This window comes from Lygodium microphyllum, unplaced genomic scaffold (genome assembly GCF_053477565.2).
Source record: "Lygodium microphyllum isolate KBCC unplaced genomic scaffold, Lygodium_microphyllum_v1.1.10 scaffold_161, whole genome shotgun sequence".
Classification (NCBI taxonomy): Eukaryota; Viridiplantae; Streptophyta; class Polypodiopsida; order Schizaeales; family Lygodiaceae; genus Lygodium; species Lygodium microphyllum.
This window is the reverse complement of record NW_028229644.1, coordinates 111,108-134,636: the sequence shown is the minus strand read 5'-3', so window position 1 is coordinate 134,636 and position 23,529 is coordinate 111,108. Positions and strand designations below refer to the sequence as shown.

Genomic DNA, 23,529 nt, shown 5'->3' with positions numbered 1-23,529 from the left:
GAGAGAGAGAGAGAGAGAGAGAGAGAGAGAGAGAGAGAGAGAGAGAGAGAGAGAGAGAGAGAGAGAGAGAGAGAGAGAGAGAGAGAGAGAGAGCCAAGTCTAGGTATTAACTCCCCTCTCCCCACCCCACACCAACCTCTGTAGCCCCTTCTTCCCCCCTTCCCTCCCCAAAAGTGTGCTTTTGAAAATTCTTGAATTAAATTTTTCTTAATGTAAATTTTACATGATGTACATTTATAAACCCCTTCTATTTTTGGAAATTTGTAAGTCAACATAATAGAAATACCCTTTCTATTGAACTCATGTGGTACATTACATGTTCTATAAGGTGACCCCCTGAGGATGAAAGTCATGTAGTCAGATCTCCCTTTTTTCAAAACATTTATTATTAACTTTGAGTCTCATTTTCTCATATCTTTTGATAGCCCATATCTTTTGATAACCTTTATCAATGAATAGGACCATGGACCCTACCAAAAATATCAAACTTTTGAGATTTTGGCTAAAAATGAGGAGAGAACCACAAAACATAGGCACCAAAAAGAAGTCATGTAGTCAAATCCCTTGATCTTCAAAACATATAGTATTAGCTTTGAATCCTATCTTTATCATATCTTTTGATAGTCTTTGTCAATGAATGGGACCATTGGCACCACGAAATAATGAAATTTCGGGCTAAAAAAGAGGAGTGAACTATGAAATGGGCTCTACTATCTCCAATGTGGAGGAGATCAGAATACCATATTCTTGTAAATGTGGCAAACCTCTTTAACTCTTTTCTTAATCTAGGGATTAAGAAATTTCCCTTTTATTAAGCATTTTTCACCCTAATGAGGCATTGCTTGTTGCATTTCTACTAGGAGTCTAGAGAAGTGTTAGTTTTCTCTTGGATAATAGGTAGAAAGCCTTGTACTTTGTGGTAAACATCCATCTTGTGGCTTGGAGCTCTTTGTTTGATTCATAGCCACCTTACATTTACTAAGTGCCTCATTATTATGCAATCTTAAAGGTTTGTTATTCTCCCAAACCTCCACAATCCAGCTAGTAGGAATCTAGAATTGGCTCAATAGCATATTTTTGTGGAATGTGTGGCTTTGTAGGGACAAGGTTGTTTTTTGGTAGGTAGTTAACCTTGTTCTTAACAAGTAATTCTTGCTTCTATACATGGTTTTCATTCTAATTTTCTAATGCACATGATAACAGTGGGCCCCAAAAACAAACGAAACTACAAGAAGATGCAAAAGAAGAAGAAGAAAAGGAAGGAAGATGATGATGAAGAAGAAAGCTAGAAAATTAAGAAATTTAGGGTGTATGAAGAATGGAGACTAAAGATGGAGATGAGGGAAGCTTTCTTTGAACAGCAATATGGTGTTAGCAAATTAGTCAGCTCACAAGTGAGTCTGTATGTGGCTTAATGGGTTGGGTGTAGAAGTTTATTTTGTGCCTATTTTTGAGGATTTAGCAATTAGTTTATGGTCGACTAGCTTTTATGATTATTCTATTTGTTGACTGACTAGTTATCCCTTACTGACTTCTAGAGCAACTTCTCTTTGAGAGACACGTTCTCACATAGTCCATGACTCACCATTGTATGTGAATGTCTCATATCTTGGTATATGGATTTCATTTCCCTAGTATATCTTTGAGTTCTCCCTTTGCAAAGTTTTTATGCTTCTCTTTTCTCACAATCTCTCTTTCTTCTCTCATGTATTGTGCAATTTATTACAACAATCTTTTATGCTTCCATTGTTGCACCCACTTATAACATGATATCTGACATTCGTGTTCAAGCTCTAGGTACTAATTTTTATTGCTTCAAGTCTACTATCACACTACTCTATTGTTGACTAGTCCTCCTCGGTTTGCTACAATCCATGTGGCCAGTGTTTGGGTAGTTTTACTCTATTTTCATTTTTCAATATAGTTTTCATTTAGGTCTTTTACCCTACTTTTTTGTTATAAAGCTATACTTAATGTAGCCACTTCTTTCATTTTTGCACTAACTACCTACATTTTTGTTCTTTTGGCCCTTTGCAAGCTGGTCATCAATCTGCATTTGCTCATCAATCTGCATTTGCTCATCCTCTAGCTAATTATGGATGATTCTCACCTATCTAACTTGATTTTACCTTCATTTAGCAATCATTTTGGGATCAATTGTCTCAACACAATCTATGAACTCACATCAAGTGTAGCTTGTGTTGTGTTTTGGTTGTATTCTCTCTATGTCTCTCTTCTTTGTGTTATCTTATTATCCTACCCTCTCCAAATGGAACCTCCTTGTTGCTCTAATGATGATAAACTTCATGGCCCTAACTATCTTGCATGGTCCGATGTCATGAAAGCTTGGTTTTTGCACAATTGATTATGATACATTCTTTCAAGAGCTATTATGCATCCTTGTATTCTAGATCCTCTTTGAGATTATGGGATTGTGACAACTATGAGAAACCTATTCTCACATAGGAGTCCAATGATGCTCGTGCATACTTAGCCCTTCTTTTTTGCATTTCTAAAGAAGTTCTTTCGATAATTACCTCCTACAAGACCACTTTAGAGGTGTGGAACAAGCTATAAATGTTGCAAAAGGCTTTGTTAACCATCTTTGCAATGATCCTCTATGGACAACTCCGATAGCACTAAAGTTTGAGCCTAAAGATACTATTCAATCTTTCTTACTTCATGTAACACAAGTGTAGGATTGTACTCTACAAACTCCCTCTGGGGTTTGATAGAGTAGCCAATGCTTTACAAGCTTAGACATCCTCAATACCAATGAGCTTCCCTCATATGTCCTTAATGTTTTTTGGGCATGAGGCATCCTTTGTTAGCAGAGTATTTGTCAGCTCATGTGTGAGTCTGAGCTTAATCTGGGCTGGGCATTTTTATTAGGTATTTTAGGTATTTTTCTGGTGTGGCATTTTATGCCATTGGGGCATTTTTATGCATCAGTCAGCCAGCATTAATGCTGTCCGACCAGCATTATTGCTCCCCACTTTTTCAGCATATTTATACTCAGTGGCTCCTCCTCAGTCAGTCACTTCATCTTCACCATCTGCAGACTCTGTGGAGAGAGGAGCCAGTGCCAGTGCCCACGCAGCCAGTGACTCACTGTTGTATGCGACTGTCTCGTGTTCAGATATATGGATTCCATTTCCCGTGCATACATCTGAGTTCTCATCTGTATCGTGTTCTTTCTTTTCTCTTTTTGTCTTGTGTTTCAGCACTTTATTTCAGCACATGTTTATGCTTTCACCACTGCTCCACTTCTGACATGGTATCAGTTTTCAGGATTTGTGTTTCTGCTGTGTTTTCTTGCTGATTTCAGGACTGTTTTATACCCCTGCTGATCAGACGACTGCTGTCGCAGCCAAGCGACCTATTTTGGGGCTGTTTTCGGCCTGCGTTTTTTTGCAGTTTTGCCATCGCCTGCTGCCTCCGCACCCTCTGCTGCCTACGCACCCTCTGCTGCCTGCGTTTTTCATCTGTAGCTGCTGGCGACAGTTTTCTACCTGTTTTTCTCCAGTTTACAGCCTGCGTTTTGCTGATTCAGCATCTCTCGTGGTTGGGTGACTGTTACTTCAAGCCGTTTTCTCTGTTTTTGGCAGTTTTGACTGATTTTTTGACTTTCTGCAGCAGATTTTGTCTTCTATTGATCAGATTTTGGGTTCTATTGCATGTGAACTCTCTTTTTTTGTAGTCTGTGCTTGTGTTTTGGCTGTGTTTCCTCTCTAAATTCCATCTCTTCTCTACGTCTCTTCTTATCCTCTCCATATGGCTCCTCCGTGCACTTCCACTGATGATAAGTTACATGGACCTGATTATCTCACATGGAGTGCTGTCATGAAAGCTTGATTTGTGCAAAAGCGGCTATGGTACATCATATGTGGAGCTATTGCTCGACCTCTCCGTCCTTTTCCTCTTCCTGAAGACTTTGATGAGGACAACCATGAGGAAGCGGTGCTCACATGGGACTTGGACGATGCCCGTGCTTACTCGGCGTTGCTTCAGTGTATTTCTAAAGCGGTCTTACCGGCGGTTACCTCCTGTAGGACATCTCCTGAAGTATGGCAGAAGTTGCAGCAGATGTACGAGGCACCTTCCACCATGAGGGCCGTCACACTTTATGGCCAGCTCCAGCAGATGAAGTTTGAGCCGAAAGATACTATTCAGTCTTTTCTTCTTCGTGTTACGCAGGTACAGGACCAGCTTCGGCACATGCAATTTGCTCTTTCCGAGTTGCATCTCGTCGGAACGGTCCTCTACAAGCTCCCCCCAGAGTTTGATGGAGTGGCCAATGCTTTGCAGGCGGAGACATCATCGACTCCTGTCAGTTTTACACATATGACCTCGATGCTTCTTGAGCATGAGGCATCCTTGAGATTACAGGGGCGGCTTTCGGCACATTATGGAGGTGAGGCTTATGTAGCTTCAGAGAGGGGTGACGGGAAGAAGAAGACGAAGGCCCAGTGTTACCACTGTGGCAAGAAGGGACATTTGCGGAAGGACTGCAAGAAGTTAGCAGCTTCTAGGAAGAAGGAGCAGAAGACGAAGCGGGATGCTGACTCTACCGATGAGTCCTCTCCTTCATCAGACTCCGACTTCGATCCTCCGACCAAGGTGAAGTCCAAGGCGCAGAAGGGATCCTCTTCTTCGGATCGGGGGAAGGGCTTGGTGGCCCCTTCCTCGGCTACTTTCTAGTGGTGGTGATGAGGTCATCCCTCACGACTCTCTTGTGCCAGAGAGGGAGTGTGAGCGGGTGTTCAGATGGGGCAGCCGCGCCTCATCTATATTTTTATACAGGTGCACAGGTTCCAGAGAGGGACATCCCTGACGCATCGACTTCAGTCTGGCGGAATCAAATCCTGGAGCTGGGATTGACATCCAGGTTCATGATGAGCTGGTTATCTGACAGAGAGCGGGAGGCTTTCGTCTGGAGCTCACATGAGGGGACACTTTGGCGGTCTGGCCAAAGGCAGGGAATTCATGGTCACCTATGTTCAGAGGCATTTTTGACAGGATGGTCTTGTATGCTACTGCGAGACATTGGTGATGGACACAGAGACATGCTATGATCTTCTCTATTTTCAGGTGTTTGGTACGATCGACATCAACATCAGGTTCTCTCCGAGACACCTTGGTGGTGGCTTGATCACCCACTCCTTGGGTATCCATGGTTCTACTTGGTGGTTCTATGTTATATAGTTTCTGATCCCTTTTCATTGTACTATTGTATTGTATCAGATCACTCATGATCTGAGAGAGGGTGTTAGCAAAGTATTTGTCAGCTCATGTGTGAGTCTGAGCTTGATCTGGGCTGGGCATTTTTATTAGGTATTTTAGGTATTTTTCTGGTGTGGCATTTTATGCCATTGGGGCATTTTTATGCATCAGTCGGCCAGTATTAATGCTGTCCGACCAGCATTATTGCTCCCCACTTTTTCAGCATATTTATACTCAGTGGCTCCTCCTCAGTCAGTCACTTCATCTTCACCATCTGCAGACTCTGTGGAGAGAGGAGCCAGTGCCAGTGCCCACGCAGCCAGTGACTCACTGTTGTATGCGACTGTCTCGTGTTCAGATATATGGATTCCATTTCCCGTGCATACATCTGAGTTCTCATCTGTATCGTGTTCTTTCTTTTCTCTTTTTGTCTTGTGTTTCAGCAGTTTATTTCAGCACATGTTTATGCTTTCACCGCTGCTCCACTTCTGACATCCTTAAGGCTATAGGGTAGGCTTCCATCTCAATATGATGGCTACGATGAGGCAATTTTAGCTTCAAAGGCATGGCAAGAAGAAGAAGATGAACACGCCGTGATATCATTGTGGAAAGAAGGGATATCTACAAAAGGACCACCAAGAGTTAGTGACTTCACGAAAGAAGAAGGAGATGAAGAAGAAGCAAGATACGAACTCTTCCATAAATTCATCATCTTCATCCTCCACAAACTTTGAGTCAAATCCTTTGGCCAAGGAAAAGACAAAGCCCAAGGCATGGAAGGAATCGTCTGCTTGAAAGAAGGGGAAGGGCTTGGCAACCCCTCCCTCCAGTGCTTTCTTGTGTTGGTGATGTAGTCATCCCTCATGACTCTCCAATGCTAAAGAGGGAGTGTGAGAGGGTGATCTATACAGGTTTATAGATGTCTAGTAGGTTTCAAAATCTTGGAGTTGGGATTGACATCCAAGTTCATGATGGGCTATTTCTTGTCAAAGAGTGGGATTTTCTCCTAGTCTGAGCTCACATGAGGGGACTCTTTGGCAATCTAGCTGAAGGCAAGGAATCCATGATCACATATGCTTAGAGGCATTGTGGCACAGGATGGCCATGTATGCTACTATAAGGCATTGTTGATTGACATAGAGAGTTGCTATGATTCTTCTCTATTTTCATGAGCTAATATGATCAACATGGACATTAGGTACTCTCCAAGGGACCTTGGTGGTGGTTTGATTACCTACTGATTGGGTATCCATGGTCCTATTCTCATGATCATTATTGTATGCACTATGATTATTGTTATCATTGTATCATTGTATTGTACTAGATCGCCAATTATCTAAGAGAGGGTGTTAGCATATTAGTTAGAGGAAGGAACCTTGGGAATCCATGACGGCACACCCTTATTGACTTTTTTGGATAGATACACATGATACTTCATAGCATGCCCCACACCCATTCATGGTCCCAACATAAGGAGTAACCTTAGATAGAGCCACTGAGAGATGCAAAGCATGTTGCCCATAGCTTGTTGGTCAAACCACATCCCCACTCGAGGCACTATAAGGAGATACAAACGATATTGGCAGTTCATTGAGTAACTCCACCCTAATGCTTTAGCTTATCTATGCTGGATAGACCCATGAGAGGATCTTGGGATGATACTGATACCCATATTATTTACACATTGTATCAAATCCCTAGTGTCCTTTTTAGTATTTTTAGTTATTTGTTGTATCTACCTAGATGTTTCCTTTTAGATTATGGTTTCTTTATTGTACTTGGGAAACATTACAATTCCTTGAACTTTAAATGTATCTATTTTTGTCTCATAGGTCAAGTTGGCCTTTTATGGAAATCTCTCTCTCTCTCTCTCTCTCTCTCTCTCTCTCTCTCTCTCTCTCTCTCTCTCTCTCTCTCTCCAATCCCAAATACCATCTAAGCTCCTTTAGGTTACAACCAAGGATAAATGAGGCATAGAATCTCTAAAAACAAGTGGCATCACTAGATGGTGGTACAAAAGTTCTCAAAGTAAGTGGCATGACTAGATGGTGGTGGAGAAGTGATGGTTAGACAATAATATAACACACATAACAATAAGATTATGTCCAAAACAACTTAGGCATAGAAATGCCATAATTATACAACCTTAAAAGAATTGGATTGGTGAGAAGAGGCTATGAATTTTAGGAGCATGTCTCTAATTGCCCGTGGCAAGGGAGAGCCATCTCAAATAAAGAATATGGTATGAAAGTAAACTAATTATCATATGCATCCTTTATTACCGTGATATCTACCCTTTGCTAGCATAGTGAAATGGAATTAGGTGTTCAAAAGTGACATGACTTAGTTGATACCATGTGCTAAGAGGAATTAGTAGAAACGTCGAACAAAATAGTTTCTATTGATGGCATGCATGAAGGCAGAACAAGCAACTGCATAGATCATAAGGAGGACGATGAGCGTGATAAGGCTAATGGTGGAGAGGGTGTCAAGATCCTTGTGTAAGATGTATTTGAAGCGGGTGATGCACTCTTGTTTGGCGACACGGGGGTCCTCCGGGGGGAGGGAGGTAGGGTGGACAAAAGCAACATCATGATCACCATAATGATGATGGACAAGAACGTCATCGAGATGGTGATCATCATATGGATGGGCAAAACCCGCATCGTTGACATGGTAATCGTTATTATAAGTATAGGTGGTGGTAGAGTCAAAGGAGTGGATCTTGAGGACGAAGGTATAGATGGTGAAGGCTGCAAGGAGGACGAGGGCGATGGTGAGGAAGGCGAGGTAGAACCAGAGGAGGCCGGCCACCATGCGGCGGGCGCCAACGAGGCCGACGAGGGATACGAGAAGGAGAAGGGCTCCGCAGGCTAGAAGGAGGAGGTCGGCGCGGGTGCGGCAGTAGTGGTAGGGCCTCTGCGTCAGCCAGATGCCCCCTCCCACCATCGCCAGCGCCAGTACCACGCTCACCGCATTCACCGCCACCAGTATCCGTATGCTCAGAGGCACCCTCGCCACCTGCACGAGAGCCATCTCTCTCTCTCTCTCTCTCTCTCTCTCTCTCTCTCTCTCTCTAACTACACTATAATGTGCAGGAGATCTCAGACGAGTCTTACGATTCGCATGCCTTGCGTGATCCTTCATCATGCCTTCTCTCAAACTACACTCTACGATGTGGAGGAGAAGTCTATGCTTCGCATGCCTTGCTTGATCCTTCTTCATGCTTTTGGGCTCCTAGGGGTTTCTATGATAAGCGCTCTCTCTATCATTCGGCATTCATGAACGAAACATTCATATCCTAAAAGAAGTTTCGTGCACAGCACACGCACGCACACACCCTCTCTCTCTCTCTCCAATCCAAGAAGGTTTATGCCAGCATGATTTGCATGCCTTGCTTGAAGCTCAGTGCTTCGCTTTCGTAAACATCCCAATGTCTCGGTGTAATATATCTACATCCCAATGTCATAGACATTAGCGATGCACTTGACGCATTAATACCATTGGAAAAAGAGCCCGCACTTCACACTTCCAAACTCTTGATACCTCAATATAGCTATATGTGAATCATTAGGGACCCACACACAAACAAGCCTACATTATCTAGCAAATTATTTGCCATACCTCTTAGATTCTAATCTCTCAGAATGCCCCTTTGTGGTAGCTTTGTGAAGTAAAGAGCATATGCATTATCCTCCTTAATGCCACAAATTATGCTAAAGTGAACCTCTTAGCGTTACATAATGTTTTACATTGTAGATTCACATTAGTATTGCTTAGATTAGTTAGTAGTAAGCACAACCAATCAAAAGTTAAACTTGCGACTACAATTATCATAGTCTATCAAGCTTTTGATAAATTGAGAAGGCCCAGCAAGGCATCAACCAAGCTCAATGGGCTCATCAAGTATTGGATTATACTTATCGCCTATATTAATAGAATAATAGCTACAATTCATCAACGGATTCTTTTCAATAGCACATCCTTCATAACACCTAGTTGTTCACTATTCTTGAGTATCTTTGGAAATGCTCTATTGATTGGGTAATTTGTCCTTGGTCAACAACAATGATCCTGTTAGCAGTCATGTTTGTCATGCCTTGTCATCTCCTGCCTGTGAGCCTCAGTCTGAGTCAGATGAGGACTTTAGGAGCTCTGACTTGCCTATCACTTGTTTTGACGGAGAAGGTAGCTCATTTTAGAGCACTCAGTTTATTGCATTTCAGTGCATTTTCTCCTCCAGTCCGGATTTTATGTGCATTTCCCGGGGCAGTTTCTGCATTCTTCAGCCTGCCTCACCTGTCGGACATTGTCCACCCTTTCTGGGATTTTTCTGAGCATTCCTGGCATTTTTACCAGCATTAAATGCTGGTCGGATCAGCATTAAATGCTGGTCGGACATATTTATGGCCTCAAATTTCAAGTCGGCCAGTTTTTGGGTTTTTTGGCTATTTATAGTCATTTTCCACTTAGCAGTCAGTTGTATTATCATCTTCCCTCCTTCTTTGGCAAGTGCACACTCCGACTCCGTCTTCGGTGCTGCCGTCATCATCAGCCTGATCTGGTGCCCTCACTGACGCTTCGGGCTGTGTGCAGGGACTAATCAGTCCACAGTTTTGTATTCAGCATTCATTACAGTCAGTGCTGATTTTCTTCCTTCATTTTCTGTTGTCTCTCTCTCCTCCTTTGTGTTCGTGTTCTTCTTCCATTGCACACTCTCACATGGTATCAGAGCTTGACTGAGAGCACGAAGGACCTAACCTTGTGGAGAGATACCTCACCCCTCTTCTTCTGTTGTCACCTCATCTCCAACTGCCCAGGCGGCCCCTCCCGGTGGCCATTCTTCTTGCGTTTGCTACAGACGACTCCTCCAGAGACTGCCACGTCATCAAACGAAGCCCTCCTGCTTGCGTTTACCATGAGGCGGCCCCTCCTTAAGCTGGGCGACACATCATCAGGCTGCGTTTTGCAGATTTGGTGGTCGTTTCCACTCCTGGTGGTTCATCTCCTGCTGGCGACCCACTCCTAGGCTGTGTTTTGGTGCTTTCGGCTTCTGTTCTGGTGATCTTCATCAGATACCCTTGCGTTTTGCAACTCCAGGTGTTTGTAGGCTATCACAGCCTGCGTTTTGGTGGTTGGTGACTAGATTGCTGGTCATTATTCGGCATCGGCAAAGTTTTCTTTGGTGTTTGGTGTTTTACAGATTGGAAGATGTCTTCTCATCAATTTACGGGCTTTGATGACTCAGATGACGAGCTTTTGTCTCGACACTCATCTGAACGAAGGCGTGATTTTTATCATGAGGACCGTCGTCCAAAGTCTATTCCTCTTTCCCGTCCCCCTTCTATTCATGTATCTCGGTGATCCCCTTCCAGTGGGCCAAAGATGCATCCTTTGGTACCCCCTGTACAGGTACCCGTACTTCCTCAGCTGCCCAAAGAGGACCGGTTGGATGGCTCCAACTTTTCTCTATGGTCCTACAAGGTGGAGTGTATCTTGGACTCCTTCGATCTTTGGGAGCTTGTTTATGTTCCTATTCCCCGGCCTAAGGTGGATCCCGTAGATGGGACATCTATGGATCGTGCAGCCTTATGGGATCGGCTTAATTCTAGAGCCAGATCTTTCCTCTTTCTGAGTTTGCACGATTTTGTCCTTGTTCATGTTCACAGGTTGAAGACTACAGCACACATGTGGAGAAAGCTCGCGTCTCTCTATCAACAGAAGACGTTTGCCCACCGGATATCTCTCGAAAAGAAGTTGCGGATGCTCGCTATTGATGATAGTCCTTCCATGAAGGATCACATCAATAGATTATAGAATATGAGGGATGAGCTTGCATCCCTCGGTCGGACGATATCTTCTGAAGACATGGCTATGATTCTTTTGACTCAGCTACCATCGCCTCGGTTTGATGTCTTCTACACCAGCCTTCTTACATCAAGGACCCGTGAGAAGCTTCTATGGGAGGAGCTATCCCCGCTTGTCTTGGAGCATGACGAGCGACTCAGAGAGGTCAATGCTAGTGGATACGACTCCACTAGAGCCTTTGTTGCAGGTTCGGGAGGACAGAAGAAGAAGAAGACGAAGTCAAAGGCTAAGAAGAAGGACAGTTATTCAAGCTCTAACTCAGATTCAGTGAGACCGAAGTGCCCACACTGTGGGAAAGGGACACATCCCGAGGAGAAATGCTGGAAGAAGTACCCTCACCTTCGTTCGGGAGCGAAGGGTGGATCTACATCGGAGCCTTCTTCTACCTCTACACCAGCTGTTACCCATGAGTTAGTGTTCCTTCATATCCATGCTTTGGAGGAGGATCCTTCTTCCATGGCTGCAGTGTCTTCTACGCAGCCTTGGTTAGTGGACAGTGGTGCTTCGAGTCATATGACTCCCCGAGGTGATTTGTTACAGGATCCCCGTCCATCAGAGGGTTCAATCACTGTTGGTGACATTTTATCGATGCCTATTAGTGGTGTTGGTACATTGCCTTTGTTTACAGACCGACCTTCGAGCTCCTTTTCACAGGCCCTACATGTTCCGGATTTGGGCCTTCCCCTCCTCTCAGTTTATGGCCTTACGAGGCTTGGCACACGAGTGATCTTCACCGAGCATGCCGTTGTTATTGCGGATTCTTTTACAGGAGCTGTCTTATCTACAGGTTGGCAGGAGAGCGGGCTTTACATGCTCCATTCCCCTTCTTTGATGCAGGGTCCTCCGAGGCATTCTATTGCTACACCCATTCCCGCTTGTGCACCTTCTATTCCACAGGTTTCTTCCCATTCCCCACCTTCTCCTCCGGTGGTTCCCTCGTACCCCCCATCCCTTTCAGAGGGGGACGATCTCGGTGATGCAACTGTGGATTCCCTCGCCCCTAGTGTTTTAGAGGGGGATTCCCAGGATCGTGAGGAGCTCCTTCAACAGCAATCTATATCGACGAACTTCATTGACCTTGGCATTCCTCTTGCCACCCCAGGATCCGTTTCTCCCTTGGCCGTCAGCCACATCCAGGATTTGAGAGGGGGTGTTAGCAGTCATGCTTGTCATGCCTTGTCATCTCCTACCTGTGAGCCTCAGTCTGACTCATATGAAGACTTTAGGAGCTCTGACTTGTCTATCACTTGTTTTGACGGAGGAGGTAGCTCATTTTAGAGCACTCAGTTTATTGCATTTCAGTGCATTTTCTCCTCCAGTCCGGATTTTATGTACATTTCCGAAGGCAGTTTTTGCATTCTTCAGCCTGCCTCACCTGCCAGACATTGTCCACCCTTTCCGAGATTTTTCTGAGCATTCCTGGCATTTTTACCAGCATTAAATGCTGGTCGGATCAACATTAAATGCTGGTCGGACATATTTATGGCCTCAAATTTCAGGTCAGCCAGTTTTTGGGTTTTTTGGCTATTTATAGCCATTTCCCACTTGGCAGTCAGTTGTATTATCATCTTCCCTCCTTCTTTGACAGGTGCACACTCCGACTCCGTCATCTTCCTCCGTCTTCGATGCTACCGTCATCATCAGCCTGATCTGGTGCCCTCACTGACGCTTCGGGCTACGTGCAAAGACTGATCAGTCCACAGTTTTGTATTCAGCATTCATTACAGTCGATGCAGATTTTCTTCCTTCATTTTCTAATGTCTCTCTCTCCTCCTCTGTGTTCATGTTCTTTCGTTGCACACTCTCACAGATCCTCCTTAATATAAGCATGTCCTCTAAGGAGGATTTTTATAGACCTAGTATATTACATGGATTGGGCTACTTGTCCTGCAAAAGTAGTCATTACTATGTGTTTTGGAGGACCACCTCGGTTGCCATCCCCTTCACACCATGTGAATAGTACCTAATTTGAGGATAATGAAGACATGATTATTGTGACCAATAGTAGCAACTTCCTTTTGTCTCTAGAGGTGTGGTGAATGATCTCATCCAAGTGTGTAAGAACACAATGAGTTTTGCAATGCCACATAATTTCAACATGATATTTATTAATGGAGGCGAGGTAGATTTATCAAGGAAGATAAGTTTTTTGAGAGAGATTGGTATTAAAGTACATATATACAATTGTGTGTGTGTGTGTGTGTGTGTGTGTGTGTGTGTACTAAATAGAATGATCTCATCCAAGTGTGTAAGAACCCAATGAGTTTTGCAATGCCACATAATTTCAAACATGATATTTATTAATGGAGGTGAGGTAGCTTTATCAAGGAATAAGATCTAAGATAAGTTTTTTGAGAGAGACTCGCATCAATGTACATATATAAAATTTTGTGTGTGTGTGTGTGGACAATGTAATATGATATTTCATTGTTTTGTTATTCTCACAAATATGGGTTGCATTATTGAGGAAAATGGTTGGCATATGTTCCTTTACACACACACACACACCCACCCACCAGGAGTGGCAGGATGCACATCTATGTCATATTGACACCCTATACCCATGGTTATGCAAATCTAACATGTATATGCCATATAGTATAGCACATAGAAAATATGAAGCAAGCAATGCATAGACTAATGTAACAAACAATGATTTACATCTTATGTTGAAGACTTAACGACAATTTTCTATTGTTTGCATATGCAACTGATGTAATATCGTATGCCATATAAATAGGAATGAATTTTGAGAGAGAGAGAGAGAGAGAGAGAGAGAGAGAGTGTGTGTGTGTGTGTGTGTGTGACATTAATGTCCTCTAAGACACCTTAATGTAAGATAGAATGATATAACTCAAGATTTCATATACAATCCACTTCTAATGCTATTGGCACAAACAAAAAAGAACCAGTAAGGCTATAAGAGTTACTTTATAAAAGTTAACGAACCTAAAGTAGCCTAACACCCAAACCTTTTTAACTCTTCTATGATGGTTCCACCAACTTGATAAACCACCCATTAGCTCTCTTTTCTAGTTGCTTTTATCTTGGCAATCTCACTTGGTCATCGTTTAAGTTGTGCTAGTGTTACTTTATCTCTGATCCACATTTTGGTTCCCTTAAACATTTTGATTGCTTTGGAGCTTCAATTTCTTGTGTCACTCCAAGGTTGCTTGGTTCCCCTTTCTCTTCATTGTGATCAATTCTTGGTTTTGATATGGCATTTCCCAAAAAGTTCTTTCTTTGCACTACTTCCTCTACTCTCAAGAGCAATCCAACCCCGTCCCACAATGAAGTTCTCTGATCAAAGATACCTTGATGGGAGATGCTTTAGAGACAAGACAATTAAGATGTTGGGCAATAAATGGACTATCGTGTACTGCAATAAGTATGATCATAAATGATTTTACTGCACACAAAGGTTTGCATATCCTCTCTCTTTTCATCATGATCATTTCTTGCTTTTGATATGGCATTTCTAGAGGGTTCTTTCTTTGCGCTACTTTCTCCTCTCAAGAACGAACCCTATCCAAGGCCCCCACTTAACAAGTGGATCACATCACTTGAGCATTACAAGCAACAATGAAGACATGGGAATTTGCCATCTTGAAACATCCAACATCTGAGGGCACTATCTACCACAATCACCTCTTCCACACTCCATTGCTCTGCACAATCAAGTTCCTTGATCAGTGAGTAGTATCATCACCTCTTTCATGTCCCACAACTCTCCACAATGAATTTTTCTAATTAGAGATACATTAACAAGAGATGTTGTAGAGACAAGACCATCAAGATGTTGGGCAAAACATGGACTATCATGTACTGCAAAAAGCATGACCATAAATGGATTTGTTGCACAAAGATTCATCGTTGTGCTACACAATGGGATGTTACAAAAGTTTTAAGTTTGGTGGAAGCAATGGTTAAAGCATAAGTAAAACAGACATCGCATTTTTCGTAAATATAATATCTATCTACTTTATCTCATAAGCTCATTTCTTTATGCCCAATAAGAAGACATAATTTCACATTATCCCATGTAGAATCAAGACTTTTATAATGATCCTAACCACTCAGATCACCAAACTTTGGCATCCCTACACCACTGAACATAGCAGGGATGTACTCCTTCCCCCTCATTATCCATCCCAATCTATAAAGAGCTCTCCACTATTGTTTCCCTTAGGCTACACTCTGACTAATCATGGATCCATCTCGCACCTCACAAGTAATCTTCCACCTAATACTGTGATCCAACAGTCCTCAATAGACATCACAAGTGGAACTGGGTACCTACATCAAACAGCTATATTAATAGGTCCCAACCAGAGGTTCCATCTACCATTCAACATCCAACACCAACCTCTGTAGTTCTTACGTGTCTCAGTACAAAACCCAAGTTGAAGAAACTAGGTGGATTTACACTCGTAACATTATATCGATGTGATCCCTTAAATTATCCCAACCACAGGTCCCATCTACCATTCAACATCCAGCACCAACCTCTGTAGCGCTTACTTGTGTCACTGGAAACCTGAGTTGAAGAAGAAACTTGGTGGACTTACACTCATAACATTGTATCAATATGTTCCCTTAAATTACATGATCCATGGAAAAGCCAAGTCATAGTGATCCACAAGACTTTGTTTAGATCACATTTTCACAAACCAGGCAAGTAAGACCAGTTAAGATCTTAAGCTAACAGAGGAGCATTTCACATTAAACCTCATTCATCTCCTTTAAATAGCCCCAAAACTCAAAGTTAATGCTAATGAGCGTATCTATGCCCCATAAGTGAACTCCCACAATTTGGATGATTCCTCATCTATAAATAGATGGTGTGCTCAGCCACATTCCATCCACTGCATCCATTCACTCCAATCTTCATCACATGGCTGCTGCCTACTTCTTCAGGCTACTGCCCACACATCCTCAAGCTCGCCAGCTACTACACTACACTCAGGCGACCTGCCCAAATGCTAGTGACCTGATTTGGAGTGCTGCAGACTACTGTGTTGCCACCTCAGCAGACCACCCTGCTGTCCAGCCCATTACACAATCGACTTCTCCCAGCTATCACTCTCGGCTGCTGCTTGTGACCAGCTTCCGTCATTTTCAGGGAGTTCACTGTTGCATTCACCATCTCTGGCCCCAAAGACTGCTGCATTTCGATTTACAGCCTCATCTTAGCTCCAACTAGTGGTTACAGCACTCGAGATCGGTCTCACAGGACATGACACTCCAACTACTCCCTCAGCCTGCTCCCATAAGAGTCACTGGCCATTGGACAGCAATACTTTTGAGCATTCAGTACACATTCGTTCATTTACAACATTCATGCATTTACTTCTGAATTATCTTTCTTCTCTGTTTGCATTTTGAGCATTTTTATCAGAGTTATTGTGTTTTAGCCATGTTTGTACATTTTGTGTTTTCTCAATGCAAACCCTAGCATGTCTCCACCATAGGACTGTAAATCAATAGTAAAATCAACCTCTGTATTTAAATACATCCATGGCCCTCATGCTTTGAAACAAAGCTCGTCGGCTAAATTCCAAGTGCGCTAAGCTGCCCACTCTTCATAGTCACAAATTCAGCAGTCTCTTGCACCCTTAAGTCTCTCTTAGTCTTTCCTTTCAGCCAGTTAGTAAGGCCTTCAGAAATGCTCCTATTTTACATTGTCAACCAACGGTTGCAAATCAGAGGTGACAGTAGCATCCTACAGATGTCTCTTGCATATTATCTATGACACCTGCAAAGAATGTGCCAGAAACACTTATGTCCCTTGTTAACAAAGCAATGACTCTTGTATGTTGAAAACACAGATCAAGTGCTTCTACAAATACTCAATGCAATGCAAAAGAGCAGTGACATCTCACCAAGCCAAACTGCTCTTCATGGGCATTTGTCCAGCAGTCTCCATCCACCCTCAAGCTATCATAGTCTTTCTTGCCAGCCTTGTAAGGCCATCAGAGATGCTCCAATTTTACATTGTCAGTCGACTCTAGCCCACAATCATGCCATTGACTGGGCAAACAGTAATCTTGCACTATGCTCATTCCGAATTTGTAACCTCAGAGTAGGCTGCAGCAAGGTTTCTTTTGCTGAACCATAGAAGAGTAGGCTGAAGCAAGGTTTTCCTTTGTTGAGCCATAGAATTTTGAGGACACTTGTATCCTGTGTTGCTCCAGTTTTGAAACTGTAGCAACTCATTAAACCGCCCAAAGAAGGGAGCTCCACTAGATCCCTTATCCTTTCCTTAAAGATATTTAAAGGTGCAGAAAGACCACCACTTTACTATTGCACAACACCCTACTTTTGGGTACCAAGTCCACCTAACTCAATGCAGTAGAAATTATTATCCCTGCATCCAACAAATATCCTACCCCCTAACATTACTGGTGAAGAAAATACATCACCTGGAAGCTGGAAAGCTGCTATAAGTTCACAACTTTTCATTTCCTCATTCTTGATGTTTACATGTCCTGCACCTGCTTTTAAGTCCTTTTGTTCTTCATTATTCACCGCCGCCTTGTCTTGCTTCATATATCTCTCTCTTTTCAATTCTTCACCATTGATGCCACCTTCAGCAACATTATTGACATCACAAGAATCAGATAAAGCTAAACCACTATAGATTTTGAGTACATGGAGCTGTCCTGATGACCCACAAGCACACACCAATCTAAAGGTATGATTGTAAACAAGTGAGTCTTTGAGTTCTCCATGCATGAGTTCAATGGCCTCATCAATGCATGCAGCAGAAGTGATAGGTTCACCTAAACAGTGCTTCCATATGCATGCACCGTCCATCAGATCCAATGAATAAATCCAGCCATCCCTAGAGCATATCAACACTTGAGATGGAAGGGCTTGTGACAGGGTGGCCCCTGCAAATACTGGTCCCAGGGTGGTGTATTTCCATACAAGTGTACCATCTGGTGTAAGAGCTAATATAGAACCATTTACCAAACTGCAAATGACATAACCTGTTGAATAATCCACATTTAGGGACCCAAAAATAGGCACAGAGCTTGAATAAGTCCATAGAACCTCGGAATCAGAGGCATCTGATTTTATTGCAATAATTAATCCACTGGTGGTAGCAGCATAAATCAATCCTCGAGTAGAATCATGAACTGGGGCAGAAAAAATGCTCCCCTTACAGTCATACTTCCAAATGCACCTTTGTTCTAGAGAATCAATAAGATACAAATAATGATCATGAGATCCACACCAAATATTTCCTACAGTATCAAAAATGGGCTGGCATTTGACCTCAGCTCCAGTGGAGAATTTCCACATCAGGGCTCCTGTTGCAATATCCAAAAAATACAAGTAGCCATCATAGCAACCAACAGCCACCTGTTTGAAATCAGATGCAATAGTTGCAGTTGACTCTATACGGTCTCCTAAACCCCTTTCCCATATTAAACTGCCATTTAGAGCATCTATGCAGACAAAATTGTGTGCATGGGAGCCAATGAACAAATGCCACATTTCCCTTGACTGCACTAAAAGAGGTGATGCATCTACACAAGCTTTCAAAAAAGTTTTCCATAGAACAACAAGCATGCATGAATCACTCCCACCAGTCAAGATAGCATGGGGGGCACAAAGTTCACTACTTTCAGGCAATTGAACCAAAGAAACAGATTTATTACAACGTAGCCATGCCATAGGTCCTCTGACTTTTATATAAGGCCAGACATAGCTAAGTGTGTGATGACCTGAGCCATCATCTGATTTCCCTAGAACTTTCCCTTTCATGGATGACTCTGAAGAGAAGTTTGTGCTGGATTCATCCCTTTCATGTATACAGGCACTGAAGCTGGTATCCATTCTCATGTATTTAGTATTCCTTGTAATTAACGTGCCCTCTCCCCTTTTGGTAGTTGAATTATGTTTGGTGTCTGCCTGCTGAGTTTTTAAAACAGCAGTTGAAACATGTTCGGTGTGTGCCTGCTGACTCTCTAACACAGCTTCTAAAGCAACAACAGAACTGTGTTTATATAAACAGTGCATATCTATCCCTAGAATATGGGCTACATGTGCCGCAGACACAGATGTCCCACCCAGAGAAAAAAAATCATCATAAATAGAGACGTTCTCTACAGACAGTGTGCACTCAAAGACCTGTTTGATGTATCTTTGCACACGTGTCATTTCTGGGTCTGTTTTATGGGATTCATGGTACCTATCCATTTCAATTCTTGAAAGAACCTGGTAATCCACTTTAAGAGAGTCAACTGAAGGTAATGATGGAAGAAAATTGAAAATTGTAGGTATCATTGCTGCAGGTAACCTTTCTGTCAGCCAATTACGTAAAGAATCTTCCATTGCAGGACTGGACCAAGTTTTAGCAGAAACTTCTGAGCTTGAAAAAGACATCTGCAGTGAAGAACTTGAGGAGCCAGCTTCATGCTGCAACTTTGGTACAACAAATGCTACAATTTGGTGGTCACCATCTACAGTTGGCTGGGCAATCACAGCTACATGAGCTACATCAGGATGCATCTCTATGTTACTTTCAACCTCTTGAAGGGAGACCCTATGGCCATTTATTTTCACTGTGCGATCTTTTCTCCCCAAGTAAACTAGATTTCCATCTTCCAGCCTCTTGACATAGTCACCTGTTCGGAACATACGTTGAGTAATCTGTGCATTACCAGCATCTAAACTACTCATTAGATTCACAAATTTCTCACTAGAGCTCTCACTGTCATTTGAATAACCTAAGGCAAGTAACACTCCGCCAACCCATAGTTCTCCCTCTTCAGTTTGGTCAGAGCTTGTTGGTGATATCCAAACATAACTATCTGGCAGAGGTTTCCCAAGTGGAACGCTATTCAAACCTTTCAAGAACTGATTCTGCTCTTTCCACAGTGCTCCACAGTCGAAAAACAAGCAGTCCCCTGAAAGCTCAGTACTTCCATACAAGTTTAAAATAGTGGCTTGTGGAGCAAGTCCATGTAAAACTTCCACGAGCCAAATGGGTAACACTTCACCACTCAGCACCAGGACCCGTAATGACTTCAAGGCAGTCCTTCCATCAGATGTCTGTAATACTGGAAGCAGTGCACGTATCAAAGATGGAACAGCAGTAAGCCTGCTGATGCTGTATGCTTGAAGAAAGGGAATAAGTGCCAAAGGATTTCTGAACAGATCTGTAGCAGGTGGCACCAACAATGATGAACCACTGATCAGGGGCCCAAGGAACTCCGTTAGATGATCAATGAATGATACAGAAGTCTTGAACATTGTAAGATCACATTGAAAGAAAGGAAACTCATTTTGCATCCACAGCAAGCGATTCAACAGACCCTCTTCAGTTCCAATGACCCCTTTGGGCTTGCCTGTAGACCCAGATGTATACATGAGATAACAACCATCCCTTTTTTGCTGGCCATGGCAAAAGCACCAACAGCTGCTACGGCGCTCAAGCTTGCAACAGTTCATTACAAAGTCTGATCCAAGGGAGAGGAGAGGAAACTTGGCTGAAGACAATGCATCTACAAAAGTAGACTTCTCTTGTGCGTGCGTAAGCAAGAAGCAGGGCTTCGCATCAGCTAGCACTCCCAACACTCTCTCAACAGGCCAAAATGGATCAAGTGGTACAAGAAGAGCACCACATTTAAGGACAGCAAGAGTTGCAACAATGTATTCTACAGATGGGCTCATCAATATCCCCACTCTCTTCTCACATGTCCGTTCAAGGCAGAGTTCATGTGCAGTGACACTGGAAGAACCAACACCCATGTCCTCAGAACTGGTGGAACTTGACAGATTCCCATGCTGACAAATGTAATGAGCTAATTTATCAACTAAGTAGCATAATTCAGAATAGGAGAAGGCCACATCACCATGACACAACTTCACCTGCAATGAAACAGGCTTAGCAGGGACCCCATCCTCTGAAGTCCCACTTGTGTCTGATGCATGTCCCACCTGCTTTTCATCCTGTGAGGCTGAGACACTCTCTTCTTGCACGCTTTCATTATGGTCAAATTTTTCCGTAGTTCTGCCAGATTCGACAAAAGCACCATTGACAGCTTCTTCTTCCTCCGGCCTTGATTGATCACCTGTTTGATATGCAGTCACACTTGTAGATGCATGTCCCACCCGCTTTACATCCTGTGAGGCTGAGACACTGTCTTCTTGCACACTTTCAATACGGTCTAATTTCTCCGTGGTCCTGTCAGACTCATCAAAAGCACCGTCGACAGCTTCTTCTTCCTCCAGCCTTGATTGATCACTTGTTTGATATGATAATGGAAACACGATCACTTCTTTCCACTTTCCTGTAGCAGACAAGCTACTGAAGGCATTCGCCACTGGTTTGTTGGTAAGACGTGTTGGAAGCCTAGAAGCCGCTTGGACAACGGCTATATGGTCGGGGTAGAGCGACGCGATGCGAGCGAAGGAGCAATACAAGCAGCGGTCAGCAGAGCCGCACTCTTGTACGGCCATGGCGGTGAATTCGCATATCACGATGCAAGAGAGCCTCGGAGATGTCAGGGACGAAAGAAAGAGAAAAGCAGTCCCCGTGGGACCAGAAATGACCTCCAGCCGCTGTGACCATTGAAAACTCTCTTAACGATTTACACTTTAGAATGGTCACATTGGGTAGAGATGCCCCATTTATAAACTAGGTTGACAAGTGTAATTCACTAAAGGAGTATGAAGTTCTATACGTAGTTTTAGTATATTTGATATGTAGCAGTTTAACTAATGATGTTTAGACCTGCGTCATGTTTTGAAATATATTTGTTGATAAGTTTTTGTGTTATTTAAATAAATGGAGGATGTTGAAAGGAGAATATGTATGCATATGTAATTCAAGTCACATATCGTGATTTTGAACATTCACACTTCTTTTGGTATGTTAAATGAGGTTTCTTCTCTTCAAAAAATAATACTTTTTACATCTTGTTGGATGTCCTTATATGTTGTTGTACCCTGTCACATTTATGAATGGTGGCCTGCTCAAAATTCCTAGCTTTGTTTATGTTATGTTAACCTTGAAGTTATCCTCAAACGGTTGGAATGTTTCTATGTCTTTCTTCATTTTCTTAATAGGATTTCTACGGTTTTGTTGGATTCTTTTCTCGATGTCCATCGTTTGTCCTATGTATTGCTTTATGTTTTTCTTACATCTTATGATGTAGATGAAGTACTTACTTTTGTATCTTTGCATTGGTGCTTCTGGATTGGCTCGTGGATCTTGGTTGCAGATGATGCCGAACAATATGGAAGTACTTGAGCTAGTAGCAAGATGCCTAGTGATATTTTCCATACTCATCTGGTTTGTTGTACGTACCTACAATTCTACGTATATGCAAGACGGTTCTCGATAGGGTGCTAGGTATTCTTGTGGTCTTGAATGTATATCAGGAACATCTACATACATAGATGAATTTGGTTAGGTAAAGTAATCTATTAGTTTTTAAATACATAGGAAGAATCATTTGGTTTATGTGTACCTCATCCGAAGTCATCTTTGCCTTGGCAGGTGTTGTGTATCTATAAAGGAGAAAATGAGAAAAGCACATTTGTTTGTTAATAAATCTATTAGTTGGAGATAAGAATTTAGAGAACACATTGGTCTATTAACAAACAACATTTGAAAGAAGGTATAGAAGTTTGATTTATTACTTGCTACAAGAAGTGTATGGGATTGTTGTGTGATAGAATGTGTTGTGTTTAATCTTTTTTTTTAAAGTTGTGTTATTTCTTCACTTGAGTCATGGTATCAAGAAAGGTGTCGAAGCAAAAGGCTGATGGATTTGGAAGGCTGATGATCCGTGAATTTCTTCTTTCGGTTAAGCAAGAGAGCATTACATACACAAGTCCTAGCATGTAAATGCTTCTAATGTATAGAAGTGCTTTTTGGTTCATGGCAGCTCCTTGCGATTTGTGACCGGTGATGGTGTATGTGAGGGTCAAAGAGAACGTAGATTTGTGGTACCACTTGCTATTCAGTGCCTTGCATTGATGCTTGTTGCGCCACAGGGTGAGCTGTTGGTTCCTTGAAAGGATCGTGACTTGGATTCCTAATATCATTTTTTCAGTTATTGTGTCAATAGGATTGATCTTACACATCGAACTGTTTGTTGCACCTATGGTGAGGTCAATGTTCTCAGTTATCATTGCAGTCACCCCAATTGCTATCTTATCTATCTTGTGGAATTTCTTGTCATGTTTTTGTGTCAATATGGTTGATCTTACATATCGCACCATTGTTTGCTGCACCTATGGTGAGGTCAATGTTCTCAATTATCATTATAGTCGCCCCAACTGTTATCTCGTCTATCTAGTGGAAGTTCTTGTCATGTAGCCAGGTCTACAATGTTGGCTCGTCGTTGCATTCATTTGAATATTGACGGTCTAGATCTGTTCAATTGTGTAGCATTTGTGTAGAATCTACTTGTTGTA

At 42.6% G+C, this 23,529-nt stretch overlaps 2 protein-coding genes across 2 annotated transcripts; both read right to left on the bottom strand.

The window, feature by feature from the left end:
• Window positions 1-7,270: 7,270 nt before the first annotated feature.
• LOC148008365 (uncharacterized) lies at window positions 7,271-8,286 on the bottom strand. The gene has a single exon (XM_087674279.1). The coding sequence runs from the start codon at window positions 8,257-8,259 to the stop codon at window positions 7,594-7,596; it is 666 nt and encodes a 221-aa protein (XP_087530405.1). The 5' UTR covers window positions 8,260-8,286; the 3' UTR covers window positions 7,271-7,593.
• A 6,578-nt stretch (window positions 8,287-14,864) lies between these two features.
• Window positions 14,865-21,648, bottom strand: LOC148008364 (putative acyl-activating enzyme 19). Its single transcript, XM_087674278.1, has 2 exons — window positions 16,974-21,648; window positions 14,865-16,846 (listed from the first exon to the last, which is right to left on the bottom strand). Exon 1 carries the CDS (start codon window positions 21,562-21,564, stop codon window positions 17,407-17,409), a length of 4,158 nt encoding a protein of 1,385 aa, XP_087530404.1. The 5' UTR covers window positions 21,565-21,648; the 3' UTR covers window positions 14,865-16,846; window positions 16,974-17,406.
• Between the last annotated feature and the right edge of the window lie 1,881 nt (window positions 21,649-23,529).